Here is a 25008-nt window from a genome sequence, read left to right as displayed (position 1 = left end):
AGCTGAGCTGGGTTTTTCAGTCTCTTTTTCTGTGAGTTTGAGCCCAGGCCCAGCCCAGTGGTGGTGGCCTCAGGCTGCCTGTCCAGGTGTCCTGGAGGCCTGGCTGTCCCTCAGTGCAGAGATGGGACAGGCAGATGGCCGACACCCCGGGGCTTCCAGAGAAGGTGGAGACGCCCACAAACCCCCAGTCGCCCCAGTCAAGGGCAGCTCCTCCAGGAGCACCACTCCCTTTGAAGCAGGGTCTGTCTGCCAGACCACTCGCTCAGGGCTCACCTTGTGCTGGGGTCCCATATGCCCACCCCCTCCTCACCAAGATGTGGGTGAGGTCAGTGTCCAGCTGCAGGCTCATGCCTCCATTCATTTGCCACCTTACTGTGAGCCCGGGGCTGGGTGCTGGCCCAGAGAAATGCCAACATGGGCTACTTTGGGGAGGACGCAGGCCCCGGTAGCCAGCCCAAAGCATTCAGCACCCTGGGAAAGTCAACTTTGAGATAAGCCTGTTCTGTGTCTTACCAGACGTCCTCCTGGGGCCTCCACCATCCGGAGAGTCTCCAGTGGCCCCAGGTGGCCTGTTTTTTGAGACAAGAGAAGGGAGTCAGGCCACAGGCTCCCGATAGAGGCCTGTGTTGTTTAAAACGCATGGGCTAGGCTCCTCCTTGATTCTCCTGGGAGCTCAGTCCCAGAGTTCAATGGGACTGGCTGTGGCTCCAGGAGTGGGTATGTGACTAAGGTTTGGCCAATCAGAATGTCAAATTGTCTTGGCCGCCCCGATGCATTCAGGGATGAACCTGTTTCCAAGTTGTTCAATAATTTCCAGTTACAGGCATTCAGTGGGACAGCTCAGATGAGAGATGATCTTTCTACTGGACTCAGAGCTTTGAACAGGTAAGCGCCCCAAAGGCTACCAGGGGGAAGAACTTCCCTGAGAGCAAAGCAGAGCTTCTATATTCTGGTGACATTATTTGAGTACCTGGATCCAGCCATGCCTGAAGCTGGATGGCTACCCTTTCCTTTTTAACCACTTTCTTTTTTAACCCAAGTCAGGTGGAGGCAGGCTTTCAGGCACTTATCTAAGAGAGATGGCTAATAGGGAGAAAGAGAAAACAGAGAAGAGAAAGGTGGAGAGTGGCTGGGTATAGTTTGGGAGAAGTAACAGTGAAACACCCCTGTTAGATGTGGGGTCAAATGACATCTTATGAATCGTGATGTCAACTATTCATATAAAACTATCATTGTAATGTAATCTGTACCTCCCCCCCCCCAAATCATCAGTAAGGTCTCCTGTGCTCAAAAACGTATTGGGAGGAGAGATTTTGTGGGATTAGAAGAAGAGACTGAATCCAGCTGTGGGAAGTGGGAGCCCAGAGGTTGATGATGCTGTGATGGAACAGGTGATCCTTCCTGGCCGACTGGGCTGGGTCAGGTGAGCCCCTGGGTTTTTGCCTGGTTCCAAGAGGCCTGAAGAGCGCTTGATTCCTGGAATACTTCTATATGATCTGGGACTCCCACAGCTGGGGCCCTCTGCACCCAGTACATTTGTGTCCTAACATGCGTGTTCATGACCTGCTTCCCTCAGGTCCCAGAAGAGCCTCCGAGGGCAATGGGGACATCTGTGCCATTTCTGGTCACCCGAGGTATCCACTTTCTCCATGGAAGCTGCATACGAAACGTGGAACTAAGAAGTGAGTATCCCTATTGCTTAAATATTTACTGTCCATTCTCTTATGTTCCTGGCCAGGATGGTGCATCGAGGTGCTAGGGAAGGTTCCCTTTCCATGTACAAATACACAGAAGTACTGGACAAAATATAACCATTTAAAAGAATACAGAGCCAAGGGGCATCTGGGTAGCTCAGTTGGTTGAACGTCTGCCTTTGGCGCAGGTCATGATCCCAGGGGTTCAGGGATCCAGCCCCGTGTTGGGCTCCCTGTTGGGGGGGAGCCTGCTTCTCCCTCTCCTGCTATTTGTACTCTGTCCTCTCATTCTCTCTCTCTCAAATAAATAAATAAATAAATACACCTTAAAAAAAAGAAGTCAGAGCCAAGGTCAATAACAAGGAGGAAAGACCTCCAGCTTGCATGGAATGCAGGAGATAGACCTGAAATGCCCAGAGAGGGGTCAAGACTGGGGTTCTAATGCCCAATGAGGATAGGTACTAAAGACCTCACCTGGTGAGTTCATACAAGGAGGCTCCAGCATGAAGCTGGAGGCCCCCCAGGGGCTGTCTCATCCAGAAACAGAGGTGAGAGAAACCCTACTTACTGGCCTTGGGATGGTATGGAGCTGGTACGGAGCTCAATTTCTCCCGATGTAGTTATGAAACTTGAAGCCAAGAAATGAAATTAGAAACTGTCCTAGAATCAGGCACTGGTGGGACAGCTCTGGACGGAATTCCACAACCTTGGTGATGGGTGGATTCTCCAGGATCATGGCTTCTGCCAAAGAGGGAGGGGCTCGCTGTGGACGATCACAATAGCACACGGAGAACTTGTCATGATCACAGAAAGCAGAGATGAAACACCAGGGAGAGCTCAGATGTCACAGCAATCCCAAAGAGACTGGAAAAGAAGAATGTTTAAACGGGAAAGAGATGAAGGACGGGAGAGAAACCACAACACAAGGACTGGGAGGGATGGAAAAGAATGTCCGGTTTTGAAAAAGAAGTATGTGGAAGTCCAGGAAATGAGCAAGGGAGTCTTTGAGATATTATTTAAAGGTGATGGCAGAGAAGGGGAAAGGATGTTTTTTCGGAGTTGGGAGACTCCCCAGGGTGCCAAAACAGCCAAGTGTTGGTTAGGAGACCACCCCCAGGGCTCTGTTCCCTCATTTGAAAAAAGGTGGCATAATACCAGCCTCCAACTGTTATGAGAAGATCAGAGCGGGTCAGTTTCTGTGACATGGCTGGAAAAGTATGTCGGGTCATTCATTCTAACCAAATGGCTTCAAGCTGTCATTCCCGGGAGGGATTTTAGTCCTTGCATGGTTTTCCCCCCAAAGATACATCTGCAGAACACCTGGAGGCATTTGAGAGTGACGTCACTTAAGAGGGCGTGCTGGGGCTCTAGTCTTTGGGGTGTGGTGCGTCTTCCAACCCCCAGCTCCTCTAGACTGCAGGCCCAATGGGTCAGGCCACAGAGGGAGGGCTTTCAGCTTAACAGACAGGAGACATCTGAGTTCCAGCCCCTCTGCAGGCTGTGAAAGGTCCTGCAGGTGTTTTAGGGGGAGGGCTGGAGAAAGGGAGTCGGGGAGGACTTGTGCGCTGTCGCCAGGCTGGCCTGGGGTATATGGCTTTGGGCTCTTTGGGCTGAGGTCTGGATTCTGGCTTGTCACTTGCTGTGCCACACCAGCAAGTTGCTTCTTCTCTGGCCTTGGCTTTCTCATCTGCGAAGTGCAGATCATGACACCTTTCTCTTAGGCCAGTTGAGGGGCTCCTTTGAGCGAATGTGGGGAAAGGGTCTGGCATCATGCCTGGTACACAGGTGATGCCCAGTGCATGTCCTTGGCTGTTCTGTGCCCTCCCCATCCTCTCTTCAAAGAAGGAGAGCTTTGGGGCAAGTTAACCCACAAACTCTGCCCACAGAAAGCGGGCAGAGGAGGTCTGCCTCCTGCCGGCATGTTTGTACAGGGGCAGGGAAACAAGGACAAAGCCATCTCACTGTGGCCTGCCTGTGGCCTTCATGCGATGTCACTCAATCTCTGGCTCCCAGTTTTCTCATACACTGGGCCTCTCCTTGGGGCCGCTGAGGTATTTTCCTCACCAAGAGAACCTAGTTGTGTTTGGGGCATCATTATGGTCAGATTCTCCTGCAGACAGGAGCAGCCACGTGATACAGTTCTGGCCCAGGAGATGGAGGTCTGAGTTCTGATGGGGTAGGGGTATCTCTCCCTGAACACAAAGGCAAAGCTCACTTGAAGAAAATCCTCCCCACCCTCAATCTTGCCCGTCCTTCTCGCGCCTGAACATCAGACATGAGGCCTGGGGGTGTGACAGCCATCTTGTAACTGTGCGTCAAGAACAACAAAATGGTAAGGTGGAAAGAAAGAAAGACACAGGCTGTAGGGGCAGGCCGAACTTACTTTTCCACTTTCTGGCTGGGGGGCCTTGAGTAGATTAGTTCACTTCTCAGAGTCTCACCTCCCACCATCTGTAAAATGGGGATAACACCTCTACCTTGCACAGTTCTTGTGAGGATTCAATGGCGCCATGGAGACAAATCCACCTTTTCTACCAGGAAGTGCTATCTGGATGTTCACAGTGGCTCTTACGACAGGCTGTAGAGGACAGTTACTTTAGGGTATCACAAAGAAGAGACCCTTTATTTCTTCTCTTGGAGAAAGTTCCAAGGCTGGACACGGGGCCCCAAGCCAGCCAGCCCTGCGCTTGAGCCGATCAGCTATGCAAACAGGAAGTGACTATCCAAACATTTGGAGCTGCAGGAGGCTGGCCCAGGGTGGGCCTCTTCATGGAGGCCTCTCTCCACATTGTGGCTTCTCATCTCCCAGCTGTGAGCACCTCCGAACTCAAGGAGGAGGCCCTCCTCTAAGAGGCTAGGTTCAAAGCCTCCCCTTCTGGTTGCCCTGCCCACCAGCCTGGGCCAGACCCCCTTTCTTTCCAGCTGGAGGCTGGAGGCGGACCATAGCCCCCTCAGTGGACTCCCCACTGTCTCTGGCTCTTCTCCCTCCTCCCACCTCTTTGTCACAACTGTAGCCAGGATGATTTTTTTTTAAAAATGCAGATCAGTCACTGTCACCCTCTTGCTGAAAACTTCCATGCTCTCTTTGAGGGAAAGATTAAAGTCCCTCAAACAAGCTTCCAGGCCCTGGAAGGCCTGGCCTCTGCCTGCCTCTCTAGTTTTCCTCCTCCAGACAGTTTGGCCTCCTTTGAGTTTCTGGAACATGCCATGGTCCCTCCTGATTCAGGGCTTTGCTCGTAATGTTCCCATTTTCTAGAACACTCTCCCCTTCTCCCCTCCTCTTCTCCCAGGCCCATCTTGGCACATAACATCCTATTCTCAGCTCTCAGCACAAGTGTCACCTCAGGTTCTGTCTGAACCTGCAGCAAGCATGGTGAAGGTCCTGCTCTGCCCCCAGTTCATGCGGCCTGCCACCATTCGCCCAGTCATATGCTGATCTCACACGCTCTGTAGTAGCCCTTCAGAGCAGTGACTTCGGGTTGCCTTGTTCCCAGTCACCTCCCTGCCACCCGGCACAGTCTCTGCACACAGCCGGTGCCTAGTTAACATGGATATTAGGCAAGTAGGTGTGCCTTGTGGTTCAAAATGGAGAGGGAGCTGTTCACTGAGCACCTACTGTGTGCCAGTCAGGACGCTGCTGCCTCTTCACAGCCACCCTGACCAGCAGGGACTCCAATCTGTGTTCTGCCAGAGGGGGAAACAGAAGCTCCACGAGGGGGCAGTGACTTGCCCAAGGTCACACATCTGGCAGAGGCCTCTAGGATTTGAGACTTGGTCCCACGCCCAGCTTCCTGCCTGTGTGGCTAGCACCAGGGATCATTGTACATCTGCTTCCTCATCTGTAGAATAGGGATGAGGTGGGACCCACCTCAAAGGGCTGTTATGAGGCTTAGCCCAGAGCCGGGCACACAAATCAAGCGTTCAGCGACTGTGGGCTGTCATCATCACCATCGTTATTATGTCGGTAAAAGAACAAATAAAAATAATAACCATATCCTCTTGGGACCCACGAATGGACAAGTGGAAGGCCTTTGTGCGTGAGCGGGCACGTGAATGGCTGGGTGAGTGGAAAGCCAGTGAATGAGGGCATGAATGACCGAGGACGTGGAAGAACAGCGGAGGGAGCGGAGGGACCCACGGACAGAGGTTGTGAACGAACAGAGGAACAGGAGATGCAGCGTGTGTGCGGGAAGGATGCACACCTGAGATCTGAGAGACCCGGAGCTGACCTGGGGCACCCGGGCCGTCCCTCCTCACCCCGCCACCCCCCCACCCTCCGCCCCCGGCTCACCTGTAACGCCGCAGCTCGCCCTCCAGCCTTCGCACCCAGCGCTGTAGGCCCGGCACCTGTCGCGCCAGCGCCTCCAGCTCGCGCACCCGGCCCAGGCTGCGCAGCACCGCCTCCCGGGCCTCCTCCGCACGCCGCCGCACCTCGGCCTGGCCCTGGCGCAGCCGCCCCGCGCGGGCCTCGGCCACCGCCAGAGCGCCCCGCGCCTGCCGAAGCTCCTGCGCCGCCGCTTCGGGCCCGCCGCGCCCAGCCTCCTGCGCGCCCGCCTGGCTCTTCCAGAGGCCGACCTGCAGGGGACAGGGCCGCGGGGACCGCGGTGAGCGCCTCGCGTCGGCCACCGGCCTCGACCGCGGCCACCGTTCCGGCGCCCCCACCCCCACCCCGAGCACCCGCGGTGAGCCTTTATTGTGCGCACTGTCTACGGCTCCCCGGGTGGTCTGAATTCGTGTAATCCTCGCAACCACACAAATGAGGCAGGAGCTCTAATTATCCCCTTATTCCTGGGTGGGGGAAACTGAGCCACAAAGCCCAGTATTCTCATCTCTGCGCGGTACCATTAATTCCTGAACTTCACGCCTCTTCTCTGCCCATCTCCTGCCTTGGTAGCGTTCAACCTTCTGGGACTCCTCCGATCCCTGGAGTCGAGGAAGAATCTGAGCGTCTCAAACAGGTGTTTCTGGACCTCCCTGGTGTCTGGCCAACAGGCTGTTCTTGAGGGTGGGGTTTTTGTCTATCTTGTTTACCGCTGTGTCCCCTACGCCTAAACCAGGTTTGGCACACAGTAGGTGCTCTAGAAATACCTGGAGAATGAATGATCCTGGACCATCTTACTCGGCACCACGGGAGTCATTTCCCACTCCCACCCTTCACTTCTCTTGTGCTCCCAGGCCCCCAGCCCTTGCCTGTCCATAGCTATGACTCCTGAAAGCAGCACCTCACCACCCCTCCGCATGCGCAGCCTGCCCTCTGCAACTCAGGGCTGGTGACTGGGCAATGTGCAGAGTGGGGCTAATACAAGTCAACTCCTTCCTGATTTAGGGTCCCTTGGGACAGAGGCTTTTCTTTTCCTCCTCCCACCCCTATGGCCCTTGGCACAAGGCTGCGCCCAGTGCTGAGCGCAGCACTAAAGTGTTTGTTGACTGAATCTCAATGCTTGGGCTGGATCCATAATCACTCAGTGCTTCCTTTTCAACATCCCAGAGGTCTGGCCCCCACAGGTGCTCGGTGACCAGCGACTGCCTGATGAAGAGCGACACCATTTTAGCACCTGCCTTGGCCATGAGGGAGGCCCATAAATATTTGCTGAACGACCCAGTGAGCTGCCGGTCTACCCCATTAGGCAAGAAGCTCCTTAAGGGTGGGGACAGGGCCCTTTTCACCCCTTATTTCCTAACCTACCCCCTTCCCCACCTCCAGCCTGGCACCAGGGAGAGCTCAAGATGCCTATTGAATGACTGGATGTGTGAGACGGCGCAGGTTTCCCGGGAGAGTTCAGCTACTGGGTTAGAAGAGGCAAGACGAGATAGTGAGGGTGGGGCGATGGCGTGGGACGGTGATCCGGGTGGGAGAGGGGTTTTGGAGGTGGGATGGGTGTGGCGACCCATTGACCTATTGACCGCAATGGGGTGGGATAAGGGGAAGTGAGCCGAAGTGGGGTGGGGCTGTCCTCTCCCCCTCTTCCACTTTCTGAGAGGGTCCCTGGCTGCTCAAACGACCCCCGCCCCCCCTCCAGTCACGACTGCCCCCCCTCGCCCCGTCCCTCCGCGGGCGTGCACCTGCAGCGCTAGGCAGCGCGCGTCACTGCTCTGCAGCGCGGCACGCAGGTCCTCCACCAGCTCGCGCAGGCTACTGTTCTCCTCCTCCAACCGCGCCAGGCGCTCGCAGTCCCGGCCGCCGTCGGGGCCGCGGTCCGAGGCTGGCGTGCTGGGCGTGCGGCGGCGGCGGCGCGGGCGGCGCAGGCGGATCTGCGTCTCGATGTGTTCGCTGAGAGCACCACGGGGCAGCCGGGGCCCCGCGCGGGTGCCGAAGTAGCCGCAAAGGCGCGCGTGGAACTGGCGGAAGGTGAGCTCGGGCGGCTCCGCGTGCAGCGCCAGGCGCGCCTCCTCTTCGACATCCGCGTCCCCGTCGGTAGCCACCCCAGCGGCCGCGACCCCGGCGGTCTCGTCCGCCGGGTTTGCGTCTCCCGCGGCCGCATCCCCGGAGGCCTCCCCGGTGGCGACCCCCTCGGAGCGCAGCCCCAGCACCGCGCAGAGAGCGCGGAAGTCAGCACGGGGCAGGCGGCCAGCGCCGTGGCAGTCCAGGTGGTGGAAGACCTCCTGCAGGTACTGGTCCAGGCCGGTGGCCAGCACCACGATCTCGTTCTCCACGCCGCGGTCCAGCCCATAGTGGTGAGCCAGGGCGCTCAGCAGCCACTGAGTGCGCCGCGCGGGTCGTCGGTACGGGTCCCCCGTCGCGCCCTCCATGCCGGCCTCCGGGCCCCGGCAGCTCGGCTCCGTCGCTGCGGCGCGTCGCTCCTCCAGTCCCTCCACCCCTCCACTTCCAGGGGACGGCCCCAGAGTTCTTCAAAAGGAGGGGCTTAGCGGTCGCGGTCTGGTTGGAGCGGCGCGGAGGGCGGTGTCCAGCAGCCGCTGGCTTGGCGGGGCGTCTGTGTTTACTCGGCTTGGTTTGGAGGAGGCTGGGGCAGGGGACCTGATCCGTCTCTCTGTGTCGCTTCTCCGGGTGACCCCCGCTTTCTTCTCCCCTCGTCACTCCCGGGGCGTTCCTGGAGTTTCCTTTTCCCCTCCTACTCCCGGCTCTGTCGGCGTTCAGCTCCCGCACGGTCTGTCCAACCTGCCTTGCGCTGAGAGTTGGCCCTGGGACCCGCGCGAGGCGTGGGCGCAGGATAGGAAGTCCGGGAGGCCTGGGAGGGTAGCTGCCAGCTTCTCTTTTGTTGGGGGCGTGTCCCCCGAGCCCACGTGTCACTCCACTTTCTCCCGGGAAAGTCTTTCGAGGGTAGCCCGGTGAGCTGGCTCTAACCGCCCTCTCCCCGCGCAGGTGCGCAGAAGCCACTCTCCCTTTATGTTCAGATACAGGGTTCCCAGATTCACGTGTCTCTCCACGGTAGATGGTGCTGAGGCTCACGCAGTAAACTAGAGCAGAGGGACAGGGTTGGAGAAGTTAAGTGGACTGCTTTGGGGACATCCCGCTGGTAAGAAGTCGATCTGAGATGGACGCTCGTTCTCTAATCTCAGTGTGTGTTTGGTGGGGTGTTGGGGTGGGGGAGGCGGGGATAGAAAAGTGGTTTCCAGCCTTCATCTTTGTGTCTGTGGATGGTGAGTTGGCGATGCAACCTGAGTTCCGTCTCTGAGCTGGGGTTATGTTAACAGGGCTGTTTGGCCAACGTTTTCTCTGGTGCCTTACAGCACATTTCTGGAAGGTGGAAGAAAAACCACCTTCTCAGGGGAGACCTAGGCTGTTTTTCCTTTCTCTTTCACGAGCTGTCCTGCACCTGTTACCTGCACTGGGACCGGTTATTCAGCCACGCTGGAGCCAGAGGCAGGCTTTATTGAACCGTCCTTGGATGTAAGAAGGGCAGAATCTGGCTTCCTGTATAACTCTAGGAATTTAAATGCTAAATCCTGGAATTTGAAAAGGCACTAAAATTCTGTCTCCTGGGTTGCAGTATCCCAGAATTGGCTATTTATTTATTTATTTATTTATTTTGGCAAATCCCTCCTCATTCTTGTAGATTTTGCCCAAGGGAAGGGGTTAGATGCTTCTCCCCAGCCATTTTGGACATATATATATATTTTTAATTATAAAAGCAATAGCATTTCGACAAAAAGTTTTACTTCAATTTCACTTCTTGGCTCCTGCCTTAGGAAAAGACACGTGCACAGGATGTTCACTGTATCATTGTTTATAGTATGGACAAACTAGAGACAACCTGGTACTCATTAGTGCATCAGCCAGGATGAATCACCGAAAAGGGATGAGTGAAATAAGCAAGTTGCAGCCTCTTCTGTACCACGTTATGACCTCGGTAACAATAACAACAAAACCACACCAAAGGGTATTAAATATTTTCCATAAGGACATGCGTATGTAACTGCATAATAAAAGATGGAAGCAGGGGCGCCTGAGTGTCTCGGTTGTTTAAGCTCCTGCCTTTGGCTCAGGTCATGATCTGGGGGTCCTGGGATGGAGCCCTCCCCCACCCCCACCACCCCCACCCGCCTTGGGGCTCCTTGCTCAGTGGGGAGTCTGCTTCTCTCTCTGCCTCTGCCCCTCCCCTCCTCACGTTCTCTCTCTAAATAAATAAAACCTTTAAAAAATTAAAAGAAAAAGAAAAAGATGGAGGGATTCAAAACTGACACAGCGGTTATTTCTGGAGATCAAGAATGCTTAGCCTTTGCTGTAACATTTCTCTTTTTGCCAAGGTTATTTCTTTCTTTCTTTGGGGGCGGACACACCTTATTTACCATTTACGTATCATAAAATTCATCCACTGAAGGGTGTAAATCAATGCTTTTGGTACGTTTCTGAAGCCTAGAGCCATCACAATCTAACTTCATAAAGTTCTCATCACTCATTTCCCAAAACCCTTGCACGGGTTAGCTCATTTTCTCCTTCACCTTTCCCCCAGCCTCCCGCGCTAGGCAACCACCACTCTCTGTTTCTATGGATTTGTCTATTCTGGACATTTTGTATAGATCGAATCATATAATATGTGACTGGCTCATTTCTGAAAACACTAACAGTAATGTTTTCAAGGTTCACCCACCCTGTAGTTTATATCATTACATCCTTCCTTTTTATGGCAGAGCAATATTCCATTGTGCGGCTAGACCATGTTTTTGCTTCTCTGTTCATCAGCTGATGGACATTTGGGTTGTTCCCACCTTTTGGCTGTTCTACATAGCACTGCCGGGAACATTCGTGTGCATGTTTTTGCATGGACGTGTTTTCATTTGTCTTGTGTGTAGACCCAGGAGTGAGACCTTTGCTTGGAGGCTAGTTTTATGCTTTAATTTTTGAGGAACTGCCAAACTGTTTTTCATGATGGCTGCACCATTTACCTTCCCAGCAGCCATGTTTTCGTGTGTTTCCTGATGGGTTAAGTAACACAGATGTTGGACGCCTGGGTGGCTCAGTTGTTACGTGTCTGCCTTCCGCTTGCGTCATGATCCCAGAGTCCTGGGATGGAGCCCCATATTGGTCTCCCTGCTTGGCAGGAAGCCTGCTGCTCCCTCTTCCACTCCCCCCTGCTTGTGTTCCTGCTCTTGCTGTGTCTCTCTCTGTCAAATAAGTTTTTTTTCTTAAGTTTTTTTTTTCTTAAAAAAAAAAAAGTAACACGGATGTTCTCAGTCCTCCATCTCACCTCACTGGGCCCCTGGCCTTCCTCAGCAAGTTCCTGCCATCTTCCATTCTTCTCTGTGTTTACACCCTGCACCCAGGCTGTCAGGCTGTCCCTCACTACACATCCTGAATCCCACTCCCCCGCCCCACTCCCCGGGGACCACCCTGAGCCAACCCCCCAGCGTCTCTCACCTGTATTCTTGCAGCAGTCTCCGCCAAGAACTGCCTGTGGACTCCTACGGCCTGTTCTCCACAGCTGGAGGATCCCCTCCTCTCTGCTCAGGAACCCCTAATGCTTTCCCTCTCCCAGGGACTGAAGGCAAAGTGCTCATGTAGCCCCAACCCCCAGCCTTCCCCTCATCTCCTGCCATTGCCGTGCCCCCCTCCCACCTCCTCCCTGTTCTTCTAACTCACTTCAGGGGATTTGCAGCTGCCTCCCACAGATGTTTACCTCCTCAGGCCATCACCTCCTTAGTGAGGGCTTTGGTGACCCCAAAAGACTCTGTCTTCCTGTGTGTGCTGTCTGTCTCCCTGTGTCGAACTCGCAGTCAGCCATGACGGTAGCAGTCCTCGTCCGTTCCCCTGGACCGGTGTGTGGCACATTGAAAGGATTCAAGTAGTCTCCAGCTTCCTTCTCAGTGGCCTCCCTGGTTGCCCTTGGGAATGGTGGTGTGTGTAGCCTTCCACGTATTTTTCTTTGCCTACAGATGATACGTATATTTTTTATTTGAATTATTTAATATGCATATTTTTTCAAGGCAGCTGTTACGCCTTGGTCTGTGGCCTCACACGAGGTGTGAACTTCCCAAGGCCAGGAACCTGGGGCCCCTCTGTCCCTGCAGGGACCTGGCACAGCGTAGGCACTAATAATCTTGGTTCGCATGAACACACGTTTGTTGGCGTAAACTCACTGCATCAAATGGGAAGATGGCCTCTAGTTGGCCTTGGGGGGACTGGGTGTCTTTGATCCAGCGATGATGTTGGAATCAGGGAGACTCGAGAGGCTGGTAGTTGATTGGACCCCCAGCAGGACTGTAGAAGCTTCTAGGCCTGGAGCCCCATGGCCTGTGTACATTTAGGACAGGACTCTGGAACTTGGCTCTGGACCTCCCAGTTGTTTCTGTGCAGTTGAATCTGATTTGATTTCATGAGTGCTGAGAGCCCGCAATGCCGCCAGACTGCGGCCCTCCCCCCACCCCGGACGGTGCTGCAGCTGGGGACTGCTTTCGGAGGCCAGGGAATCCTTTGAAAAGTGACGTTCCTGGGCCAGTCAACATTGAAAAGAAAGCCTTGAAATATCTTGCCCTGGAGCGTTGCCTGGGCCTCTGCTCCCCGCCACATACCCCCCCCCCGGCTCAGCGGGGGGCCAGGGAAGTCAGGGTGGATAATGGGGCGCTGTCAGGCCTGTCTGTCTGCGGGGCAGTGTTACCAGGCGCCTCTGAAATCATTCCAGTCGGACCCACAAGGTTTTTGTTGAAGGCTGGAAGTGAGCAAACTTAGAGGTCTCCTGGGCTCTTTTGTCTGAGCTGGGTGGGGGGTGTGTGGAGAGGGGTGTGTGGGGGGATGGGTGTGTGTCTGGTCTGTGTGGGGGAGAGCAGAAGCCCGGGCAAAGAGATGATTTTCTGAAGTCAGTTAGCTATTGTTTGAGCCATTTCAAAAAGAATATTGTTTAAAATGTCTTTAAGTAGCCCAGAAAAAAAACGCTAATTTTTTTTTTTTTTAATGAATCGTCACAAGGAGAGAGGACCCCCGATACTTCTGCTCTATTTGTTTCCAGGTGTTTTCCATGCACTTGGGCATGAAAGAACTTTCCCTGGAGTGGTGTTTACATGACCGTATACATCTGTCAAAGCACTTAAAAAGGATGAATTTTACAGGATGTGAACTGCAGCTCATTAAGCTCAACATAAAGAAACATGGTTGAAATGCTGTTGCGGGGATATTTCTTTGTCAACTGTACCTCCTAAACAGCTTTGCCATCATGCATAATCCTTCGCAAATGTTCTGCAACACCACTCGGGTTCCCTCTAACTACTGAGTGGTGAGGTACCTCATTGACCCCCAGGGAGGCTTCTCAAGGTGTTTTGCAGTTTTTCTCCATGAAAACAACACCATGAGCTGTTGACTCTGTGTCCCCAGTGATTACTACAGGGCCAGGGAGTTAGAACCTTCCATGCGCTCTTGATACTGTCAAACTGTTTTTCAGAAAGCTTTTGTCATTCTGTGCAGTCCCCGGAGTGTCTGGGAATGTCTGTGAGCTATCGTTTTTTTAGTGACAAAGCTTTTATATTTTCAGGAGTCTTGGTTAGTAGATCTGCACCAAGTTTTACTTCTGTTAAAAATCGGGCTGAACGATACAAAAATTTGTTAGATACAACACAAAGTGAATGGTCCAAGAAAGAAAAAAAAATCAGTAAACGGGACCTCATCAAAATTCAAAACTTTTGCATTTCGGACAGCGGTGGTAAAGACACCGTTAAGAAGGTGACAGGACCAGCGAGAGACCAGGAGAAAATATTTGCAGAACACAGATCCCATAAAGGACTTGTATTCAAACTTTACAAACAACCCCTATAGCTCAGAAAGAAAAACAACCCAATTGAAAAGGGGGCAAGAGACAGGAACAGACATTTTACCAAAGAGGATATGTGGATGGCCAATAAGTCCATGAAAAGATCTCAGTATCATTAGTCATTAGGGAAATACGAAATAAAAGCACAGTGTGATACTATTTCACACTCATGAGAATTCATGGGAAGTTACATTGACAAGAAGTGGTTTCTGGAGAGGGTGGAGAGACAGCAGTGTTCATACTATGATGGTGGGAACATGAAATGGGGCAGCCACTTTGGAAACACAGTTTGGCAGTTTCTCCAAAAAGAGAAAGCATGAAACTGCTGATGTGGAAATACTGGGGTTCGGGAGCAAATGGTCAGGAAAGAATTCTTGAGACGTCTTTGGTGCAGAAAGGTAGGTTTTATTAAAGCGAGGGGACAGGACCAGTGGGCAGGAGGAACTGTGTTAGGTTGTGACATGTGACTGACCATATACTTCCAAGTTGGGGGGGTGGTTAGGGACAGCATAAGTCTCTAGGGAATTTTGGAAACAAGGTTTTCAGGACCTGAAGGGCCAGCTGTTGCTAGGAAAGGTTATTTATTACAATCTAGTAAATCCTTAGTCATGAGACCCTTCAGATGTATATTGGTGAGTCACGTGCTTGGAGGGTGATTGCCAATATATATCTTGGCTGGGGGAGGTAGAGATAAAAGAAGTTTCCAAGGAATTTTTAAAAGTCTTTTTAAAAAAAATTAATATATAACATATTGTTTGTTTCAGGGGTACAGGTCTGTGATTCATCAGTCTTAGGCAACACCCAGTGTTCACCACAACACATACCCTCCCCAATGTCCATCACCCAGCTATCCCGCCCCCCCATCCCTCCTCCCATTCAGCAACTCTCAGTTGATTTCCTATGGTTAAAAGTCTCTTATGGTTTGTCTCCCTCTCTGGTTTTGTCTTGTTTCACTTTTTCCTCTCTTCCCCTATGATTCTCTGCCTTGTTTCTTAAATTACTCATATCGGTGATATCATATGATAATTGTCTTTCTCTGATTGACTTATTTCGCTTAGCATAGTACCCTCTAGTTCCATCCATGTCGTTGCAAATGGCTATTCATTTTGATGGCTGCATAGTATTCCATTGTGTGTGTGTGTGTGTGTGTGTGTGTGTGTGTGTGTATCACATCTTCTTTATCCATTCATCTGTTGATGGACATCAAGGTTCTTTCCATAGTTTGGCTATCATGGACATTGCTCTCTAAACTCTGAGGTGCACATACCCCTTCGGATCACTAGTTCTGTATCTTTGGGGTAAATACCCAGTAGTGCAATTGTTGGGTCGTAGGGTAGCTCTATTTTTCAACTTTTTGAGGAGACTCCATACTGTTTTCCAGAGTGGCTGCACCAGCTTGCATTCCCACCAACAGTGTAGGAGGGTTCCCCTTTCTCTACATCCTTGCCAATGCCTGTCGTTTCCTGACTGGTTAATTTTAGCCATTCTGACTGGTGTGAGGTGGTATCTCACTGTGGTTTTGATTTGTATTTCCCTGATGCCGAGTGATGTGGAGCACTTTTTCATGTGTCTGTTGGCCATCTGGTTGTCTTCTTTGCAGAAATGTCTGTTCATGTTTTCTGCCCATTTCTTGATTGGATTATTTGTTCTTTGGGTGTTGAGTTTAGTAAGTTCTTTATAGATTTTGGATACTAGCCCTTTATCTGATATGTCATTTGTAAATATCTTCTCCCATTCTGTCAGTTTTCTTTTGGTTTGGTTGACTGCCAAAGGAATTTTTATACGTAAAACCAGAGTTACAGAATCCTAGAGGTCTGGCTGATGTTAAGCTAAGGTTGCCTTTTGCCTCTAGCAAAGTATTAACGACAAGGCAGTTGAGTTCCTAGAGGAAGGTCACTCTGCCTGTCTCAAGGACTTGTCTGTCAGTGGGCTGCAAGTAGTAAGGAAATTGAATTCTTTTTGTTTAGCCTTTGTAACCTACATCACTACCACATGACCCAACTATTTTATTCCAAGTGTACCCAAGAGAAGTGAACACATCTGTCCACGCAGTGGACACTCTGTCCATGCAGAGACATTTCTGGCTGTGTTCATGACAGCATTTTTCATAAATGCCTAAAAGTTCAACTTCAGTGACTATTAACCGATGAACGGATGGACAAAAATGTGGTATATCGCATGATGGAACATTATTCAGCCACAAAAAAGGAATGAAGGATTGATTAATGCCACAGCATGAATGAACTTCAAAAATATTCTGCTAAGCAAAACAAACCAGTCGCAAAGCCAAGCCACGTGTCATATGATGCCATCTATATGCAATTTCTAGAAAAGTCACATTTTAAGAATTCATTTATGTATGTATTTATTTGTTTATGGAAAGAATGATCTTTTTTTTTTTTTTTTAAGATTTTACTTATTTGACAGAGGGACAGCGAGAGAGGGAACACAAGCACGGGGAGTGGGAGAGGAAGAAGCAGGCTTCCCACCAAGCGGGGAGCCCAATGCTGGGCTTGATCCCAGGACCCTGGGATCATGAACTAAGCCAAAGGCAGCCGCTTAGCGACTGAGCCACCCAGATGCCCCAAAAGTCACATTTGTAGAGATAGGAAGTAGATTAGTGGTGGCCTGGGGCTGGGGCTCAGTTCAGAGATTAATTGTAAATGTGCATGAAGGGTCTTACTGGGAAGATGAAAATGTTCCAGAACTTATTTATGGTGATGATTTCATCACTTGTTAAGGTTACTTAAAATCATCAAATTCTATACTTGTAATGGGTGAATTTTTTGATATAAAATATACCTCAATAGAGCTATTAAAAAGGGGTGTTAGAGATGACAAGGAGAAGATGGGTACAGCTGTTCCCCAAATAGGTGCCCAACTGCCAGAGGCTTGGGAGAACTTCCAAAAGGCCTCTGGGAGCCCATGGAAGCTCTGGGGCTCCCCTATCCTGAGAGAAAGAAGGACGCCATCACTGAATGCCTTCGGATTGCTCCTATCCAAGGGCTGCCTCTCTGTAATGTGGCTTTGCCCTTCCTCCTATCCAGACATGGAGTAGGTTCTTCATCTTCTTGACTCTTGGCTGGCCCTCGTGACTTGCTCTGGTCAATGGATACGGCAGAAGTGACACGGCACCATTTCAAAGCCAAGGTCTCAAGAGGCTTTGTAGTTTACACCTTTGCTTTCTTGGACCCCTGCCCTGAGAATGTCTTCTGAGGGAGCTAGTCCAGCCTGATGGAGCAGGAGAGGTGACATGGTGGGGGAGGGAGAATTGAAGGGGTCCCTAGCCAAGGTCACCAACTGTGAGACACATGAGGACATCTTGGACCTTCCCGCCCTATTGATACAGAATGATACACCCCCGGGCCCCGCCAATGAATATTCACCCAGCAGATCCATGGAACTGTAAAAAACAAAGTGGCTGTTGTTTTATGCCGTTAGTTTTGGGATGCTTTGTTACGCAGCAATAGGCAACCAGAACACATACCCTTTATTCTATGCCTTGACTTTGCCTGTCCTGAAGCCATCTTGGTTGAGGTGAGGTTGTGGACCCACCTCTTACACCAGAATACCATGTGGCACACCTTTTTCCTCACTCCTTCCTGTGACCTCTGGGGACACCATTTCTCTCAGGGCAGTGGTTCTAAACCTTGGCTGTGCGACAGAATCTTGGTGGAGGTAACTTTGAAAAATATGGGTTCTGTTCCAGTCATTTATTGTACAACAAATCATCCTGAACCTTAGTGGCTTAAGACAACAGTAATTTACTTTGGTCATAAATCTGCAGTTTGGGGATGGCTTGGTGCTAAGAGCTGGTTTCTGCTACACACAGTATCAGCGGGGGCGGCTCAAAGGCTGGGAGCTGGGATTATCTGAAGCTTGGCACACTGGTGTGTCTGGTGGTTGAGGCCGGGGGTCAGTTGGGAACTGCTGGCAAGAGTATCTACATGTGGACTTAACATGTAGCTGCTTGGGCTTTCTCATAACATAGTGGCTGAATCCTCCCCCCCCAATATTTTTATTTATTTATTTGACAGAGAGCGACAGAGAGAGAGGGAACACAACCAGAGGGAGAGGGAGAGGGAGAAGCAGGCTTCCCACTGAGCAGGGAGCCCGATGCAGGGGCTCGATCCCAGGACTCTGGGATCTGGGATCTGAGCTGGGATCTGGGATCTGAGCTGAAGGCAGATGCTTAACAACTGAGCCACCCAGGCACCCCACATAGTGGCTGAATTCTTAGAATGAGGTCCCCAAAAGAACAAGGCACATGGGACAAGTTACATGGAGTTTGTACGAGCTGGTCTCAGAAGTCATGGTGTCACTTCTGCCGTACTATATTGTCTGAGATGATCACAGACGTCTCTCTGGGTTCAAGGGGGAAGAGCCTAGACCCATTACTGGATGGGAGGAGTGCCAACATCACTCTGTAAGAAGAACTTGTGGGAGGAAATCTATTGAGGTGGTTAGCTTTGGAAAATACAATCTGTTCCTGGAGAATCAGTGCTGAAGGTCTGGAGTGAAGCCTCAGGATTAAAATTTCCATGTTCCTGGGTGATTCTGAAGCATATCTAGGACCAGGCAATGGGCCCTTGTCTAAGACTTAAGGTCCCTCAATCCTGAGCTCAGAGCTGTCCCTGTTGGAGACATTGCAGAGACTGGCTGCTGCCCTGGGTTATAGTGTGACCAAGGACCCTTTGGAGGGAAACCAGCCTCAGGCCAGCAGGGGGGACCCCAGGAGCAAGAGGCCTGCTCTTGTCGGTGTGTCCCTAATCTGCCCTTATTTATTAACCTGCCCACACTGACTCAACCTGAGAAATGTTGGAGAGTACCAGCTGATGGGCAGTATTTTAGGAGGGGCTTCCCTCAGCCCCTGGGAGTAGTCTAGGGAGGAAGGAGGTAGGAGGCAGGGGACCTGGGTTCCGGTTCCAGCTCTGCTACAGTTTTTCTCTTTAGACTTGGGTAGGTGATATCTCCCCTCAGAGCCTCAGTTTCCCCAAGAGTCACACGTGTGGAGCCTCAGTTCCCATTCTCCTAAATGACCTGTGTGAAGTGGAGCTGCTCTCCCTTAACAGAAAACCTAATGTGGCTCCCCATTGCCCATAGTCTTGGACCCCTGCCTGCCCTCCACACCTGTGTACCAGGGGCTCTGCCCACCACTCCAGCCTCATCATCCCTTACTTGAACTTGTCACGCAGGTTCTCCTCTGATCTTTTGTATATGCTGTTCCCTCTGCCTGGAATATTTTCTCTTGCTTTCACTGCCTGGCAAACCCCAATGTTTGGCTTTTGTCACCTCCTCCATGAAGCCTGCCCCTGCCTCCTTCTGCTAGTTACCCCCGTGATGTGTCCCTGCACCCTAGCCCCTTGGGTATTCTATGATCTACATTGGGAGCAACAGCTAGCCTTTTCTCTCAGCTGGGGGGATTGGTGGGGAGGGTGTTTGCAGACCAGAACAGCCTTTGGAATTAGTCTGGATTTCAGTCCAGTGCTGCTGCCACATAATTGCCTGTGTGTGACCTCGGGCAGGTCGCCCCACCAATCTAAGCCTCAGTTTTCTCATCTTTGAGATGAGATGAGAACAGAATTCTCACGATATTTTAAGGACCTCAGCGACAGAAGCAGAGTCCGTGTGAAAGAGGTTTGAGGTGGGGTAGTTTTTAGAGTTTTCAGAGCCCATTGTTTCCACTGCCTTTATCGAAGAATGGGAAGTGGGGGTTGATGGCCCTATAGGGGAAGCAGAAATCCCTGTTCCCTGTACTGTAGGGAAGGGCTAGGCGTGTAATAGGGGCTCACATTCAGAGCAGGAGTTCTTCAAAGATTGAATGAATGAGTGGATGAATGAATGAGTGAATGAAAGGAGGCAACTAGTTTCTGAATTTGGATATACCTTTTTGCCAGACCTTGTCTGTGCAAGGGTCGACCCGCGGCGGAGGCGGGAAGTCCCGCCCCCAGGAACCCTGCCCGTCTCCTAGCAACGGTCAAACATAATTGGCTCAGCCGTGCCCGTGGGCCTTCCTGCCGGCGTCAGCAAGGCTGCGTCGTTGGAGCCTTCTCGCCTAGCGGCTGTGACGCCCAGGCTGCTGCCCAGCGCAACCCCTCTCAGGTACCGAAGGTCCCTCTCCTGCCGCTCCAGCTGGGCACCCCCTTCTAAACAAAACTTTAGCCGGCTTTCCTCCTCCACGGACCCTGAGCTTGTGCCCTGAACCCAGCCCTCAGGGCCCGTTCGTGCCTTGCCTCGGGGGTTCTCGCCCTCTCTGACCTCACCAGACCCTTGCACGCGCTGTCCTCCTGCCCAGTTCGCCTGTCCCTACATTGCAAACTCATCCGTGCCCTGCTCTCACCCCGATGCTTCTCCTAGTGGAAGCACAGGGTTCTCTCCCAGCTTTTCGGTCCTTGGGTAATTGCACTGACCTGGAGCTGGCGTTCTGGAAATGTCCGTGATTGACTTGTGAAAGGAGGAGCAGCTGGGACTGGGGGAGGATAGAGACTCAAGCTGGAGAAGCTGAGGTTGCTTGTTTTCCCGATCACTGCAAGCCACCATTCTCAGTGGTTCATTGTTGAGTACCTACTGCGTGCCAGGCAATGTCCGTTCAACCCAGGACAGAACAAGGGATGGGAAGGTGGGTCATCCTGAAAGAGGCAGGGGTTCCCTCCTGGGAACAGAAGGAGGTGACAGCAGCTCCTTTATTTTCTTGCAGCCAGGAGTGCCAGGCCCGTGGGTGCTCAGCAGAATGTCGCTGAACGCCTGGGAGTGGGAGGATGAGGACCCGGTGAGCATGGGGCCCATGTCCTCCATGGCCAGCTTTTACCAGTCTGGGAGTGAGTGTGATGTGGAGGAGTACCTGAAGGTCAAAGCCCAAGCCCAGGAGTCAGACTCTGAGCACCCGTGCAGCAGCGAGTCCTCATTTGGGCTTGCAAGCACCTTCAACTCCGATGTGCCCCAGGCTGTCCCCTGCAAGTTCATCATCTCACTGGCCTTCCCAGTGAACACTGGTAAGTGCTGGAGCAGAATCCCAACACCCTCTGCAAAAAGGGGTGCGCCCATGACCTTCCCCCGGAAGTTTGGGGCACCTGAGCTCCCTCCACTGGCTTCCCCAAGTGAGGTGTCCAGTGCCAACAGCAGAAGTCAGGAAGGAAACTGCAATTTTAGGGGCCTGCTGTGGGCCGGGCAAGTAGGTGATTAAATAGGCTTCCCGTGCTTAATCCTCTCTACCCTAAAAAGCAGGTGGTACTATTTCTGCTTTTTACAGGTGAATGAATGAGGAAGAGATTACAGAATTGGTTTGTATAAGCTGCCTGTGCGTCCCCAGATTCCTTGTTTAAGTTCTCAGATGTATTGAATGAAAATCTCTGAGTGTTTGGATATATCGATTATCTGTTGCCCCCCAAATTCTGCGTAACAAACCCAAACAACTCCCCAAGTCAGGGGCCCCAAACAGGAATCCCTTGTTCTCCTGGATGAGCAGGTCAGCGGATCCAGGCTAGGCTTCCCTTGGTGGCTCTGTTCTGCTCCCCATGTCTCTCATCCTCCTCCGGGACGTGTGGCTTAGCCAGACACAGTCTTGCTGTGGAAAGGCAGAGACACCTGGGAGGGTAAGCCCAGACATCCAAGAACTCTTCTGGCCTTCGGGTACCTCTCACCTGCTCACAGTATTTTGACAAAGCAAGTCCCATGGTTGGACCCCTAAGATCAGGGGCAGAGAAAAGAACTCCACCTTGATAGACATTTTTTGGTCTACTTGCACTACCCCCTGAAGATTAATTTCAGCTTCTCCTTGTAGTTCTATCCATTCTTGCCTCTTTGGTTAGACACATACTATGCTTAGAATTGACCTGTCTTGGGCGCCTGGGTGGCTCAGTGGGTTAAGCCGCTGCCTTCGGCTCAGGTCATGATCTCAGGGTCCTGGGATCGAGTCCCTCATCGGGCTCTCTGCTTAGCGGGAAGCCTGCTTCCTCCTCTCTCTCTCTCTGCCTGCCTCTCCGTCTACTTGTGATCTCTCTCTGTCGAATAAATAAATGAAAAAAAAAAAAAAGAATTGACCTGTCTTCTTGGTGACTTGAACTCTTTACCTCGAAGACCAAGGGCAGGTAGGCAAAGCGCCACAGGTGAAAAATGTAAGGAGGCACATGCTCTCAGCGTCATGCAGTGGATTTCTGCCCTCTGTTACTCCACTGGCTAGGGGGCCCGGACCTGCCTCTCAGCCCCCCAGGTGGGGCAAGCGGCACGCGGGTGGGCGGCCTCCCATAGCATCAGGCTCTTTCTTGTTTCCAGGGAACCGTGGAGATGGATGTGCTCTCCCATGTGAGGTTCAGCCAAGACTCATTAAATCCATGTCTTCTAGGTTATAAAGGAAAATATACAGGTTTGATGGAAAAACATAAGAAACACCCTAAAATGGACAAACCTGCTGCAAAGTTTCGCCGTTACTACCACATTGAGTATTTCCTTCTGCCAGATGATGCTGAGCCTAGAAAGGTTGACATGGTGCTGTTTCCCCTGGTGGCCAAAGTGTTCCTGGATTCAGGAGTAAAGGTGTGTGTGTGTGTGTACCTCGCATAGAGTCTGCTATGGCGGAAAGTGCACTTGCTTCCCCTCGGAGCTTGCTAGAAATGCAGGATATCGTGTTCCACCCCAAACCTACTAAATGAGAGTCCACACCGACCTTATAATATCCATTACCGGACTTTCCATTTAGGTATCTTTTTCTAGTCATTTCTTTGGTGTTTTGAAACATTTTGCCGCTCTTGTGATTTCCTTCTCTGCGTGAGTACCCCGTGTGTCAAGGTGTGAGCACACCTGCCTGCTAGGACACACACACACACACACCCCCACCCGCCTGCCTGTGGCCCAACTCTGGCTCAGTGCTTGGAAGTCACTGGAAAGGGCAGGATGCGCAGGTAATTGCTTTGACTCTGTCTTTTTTCCGATAAACCCAGAAGTGTGACAGGGCCCCGGCCAGGACACTGATCTCCTGACATGAGGTGGGAGATGGGGAGCGCCAGGCCTAGAAGGCAGACAGGTGGAGAGCAGTGCCCTGGAGGGCAAGGCCAGTGAGGGTGGGTAACCTCAGGCTGCTAAGCCCCCCAGTCCTGCACACTTAAAGTCTCTTGGTATTCTTTTATACAGACAGTGAGGCCGTGGCATGAAGGGGACAAAGTCTGGGTGTCATGGACCCAAACTTTTAACATCAACGTGACGAAGGAATTACTCAAGAAAATAAATTTTCACAAAATAACCTTGAAGGTCTGGGACACAAAGGACAAGGTTTCAAGAAAAGTCCGGTATTACCGGTTAAAGAATACTGGGTATTCCGAAGATATGGGATCTTTCGGTAAGTTGGGTATCCGTTTTATTATTATTTTTTAAAGATTTTATTTATTTATTTGACAGAGATCAAAGTAGGTAGAGAGGCAGGCAGAGAGAGAAGGGGAAGCAGGCTCCCCGCTGAGCAGAGAGCCCCATGCGGGGCTCCATCCCAGAACTCCAGGATCATGACCCAAGCCGAAGGCAGGGGCTTTAACCCACTGAGCCACCCAGGCACCCCGGGTATCTGTTTTATTTGAAACACTTCTCCCGGCGTGTGATTTCTCACCAGGAGTAGGATCAAAGCCAGTGTCCCCTCTTTTCCTTCATCTCACCTTCCTGAGGCACATGTGGCTTTGGGTGTCAGTCCCTCCAGGACAAGCTTGAGCTTCCGGAAGTACCGCCCCCTGGAGTTGTGTCTGAGGGTGTGCGGTGTCTGTGCATGTGCGGCGCTCACCACCTCTACCTCCGCCGCATTTCTGGACTTCCTGTCCCCAGGCAGCACCCACACGTGGGTTTCCCACTGGCTTGTCTCCTGGCTGAGTATTGGGTGTTTTTGTTTTTGTTTTTTGTCTTTTTTTTTTTAAAGGATTTTATTTATTTATTTGACAGAGCAAGAGACCACAAGCAGGGGAAGAGGTAGGCTGAGGGAGAGAGAGAAGCAGGCTCCCCTGCAGAGCAGGGAGCCTGACGTGGGGCTGATCCCAGGACCCTGGGATCATGACCTGAGCAGAAGGCAGACACCTAACCATCTGAGCCACCCGGGCACCCCATACTGGGTGTTCACTGACGAAAAAGACACCACGAAACAAGAGAAAACTTAAGAATCCCATGACCCTGAGACAACCATATTAATCTTTTCATAGAGACCCTCTAGATTCTTATTTGGGTCAATATATTTCTTAAAGATTTTATTTATTTGTTTGAGAAGAGAGGGAGAGAGGGAGCACAAACAGGGGATGGGACAGAGGGAGAAGCAGACTCCCCGCTGCGCAGGGAGCCCAATGCAGGGCTCTGTCCCTGGACCCTGAAACCATGACCCCAGCTAAAGGCAGACACCCAACCAACTGAGCCACCCAGGTGCCCCTAGGTGAATATTTTATCAATGCCAGAAAGTCTCTTTTTGAGCTCACCTCCAAGGAGAGCTAGGGAGAGTGGAAAGATCCAGGCTTGGAAGTCAGTCAGCTCAATTCAACCTGTCTCCCATCTTGAACTAGCCAATGACCTTGGGCACCCTCCCACTTTCTCTACTTATATGCCTCAAGGCAGGGTAATGGGAGTGTACCCAGCCCCCAGCAATGAGAGAGTGTGTGTTGTCTGTATTTAAAAACGAAAATGCTGCCAATTAAACTATGCTGTGGCGTTAATTGTAAGACGTGTCCAGTTTTGAGAAACGTGAAAAGGTCATGGCAATGTGCGTCTGAGAATGGATGGAGTCTGGTACCATTATCACTGTTGTTGGTGGCTCCAGACAAGTATAGTTATTTTGCAGTGAGCAAAGGAGACTGACACCTGCTTGAAGTATGTGCAGTGCTAGAATCAGAACCCATTTTTTTTGTGACTAGCAGAACCCTCTGCTTTCTCCGGCTTTCCAGCCTGACTTCTTGGGGAGGCTTTCTGGCACGGACACTTGGCCCTTCTGACTGTTCATCTTTCACTTATATCTGGGTTTTCTTACCCTTGGTGCTATTGGCATTTTGGTTCAGATCATTTCTTGCTGTGGGAGCCGTCCTGGGCTCTACCTGCTAGATCCCAGTAGCAGCCTCCCAGTTATGACAACCAAACTTTTCTTCAGACATTGCCAAATGTTTCCT

The 25008-nt window shown here is 51.6% G+C and overlaps 1 protein-coding gene across 1 annotated transcript in view; it reads left to right on the top strand.

Moving 5' to 3' along the window:
• The first annotated feature begins 825 nt into the window (after window positions 1–825).
• LOC111159026 (KIAA1257 ortholog) overlaps window positions 826–25008 on the top strand; it is an 88420-nt gene continuing 64237 nt past the window's right edge. Inside the window, exons 1-5 of the mRNA XM_022521383.1 lie at window positions 826–885; window positions 1577–1682; window positions 20593–20883; window positions 22233–22423; window positions 23018–23222. Coding sequence (XP_022377091.1) covers window positions 1601–1682; window positions 20593–20883; window positions 22233–22423; window positions 23018–23222 — 769 coding nt within the window. The 5' untranslated portion in view covers window positions 826–885; window positions 1577–1600. The remainder of the gene's footprint in view (window positions 886–1576; window positions 1683–20592; window positions 20884–22232; window positions 22424–23017; window positions 23223–25008) is intronic.

The sequence above is a fragment of the Enhydra lutris genome, unplaced genomic scaffold (genome assembly GCF_002288905.1).
Source record: "Enhydra lutris kenyoni isolate GAN:26980312 unplaced genomic scaffold, ASM228890v2 scaffoldscaffold66, whole genome shotgun sequence".
NCBI lineage: Eukaryota > Metazoa > Chordata > Mammalia > Carnivora > Mustelidae > Enhydra > Enhydra lutris.
The sequence above is the reverse complement of the archived record's forward strand: the minus strand, read 5'-3'. Positions and strand labels throughout refer to the sequence as shown.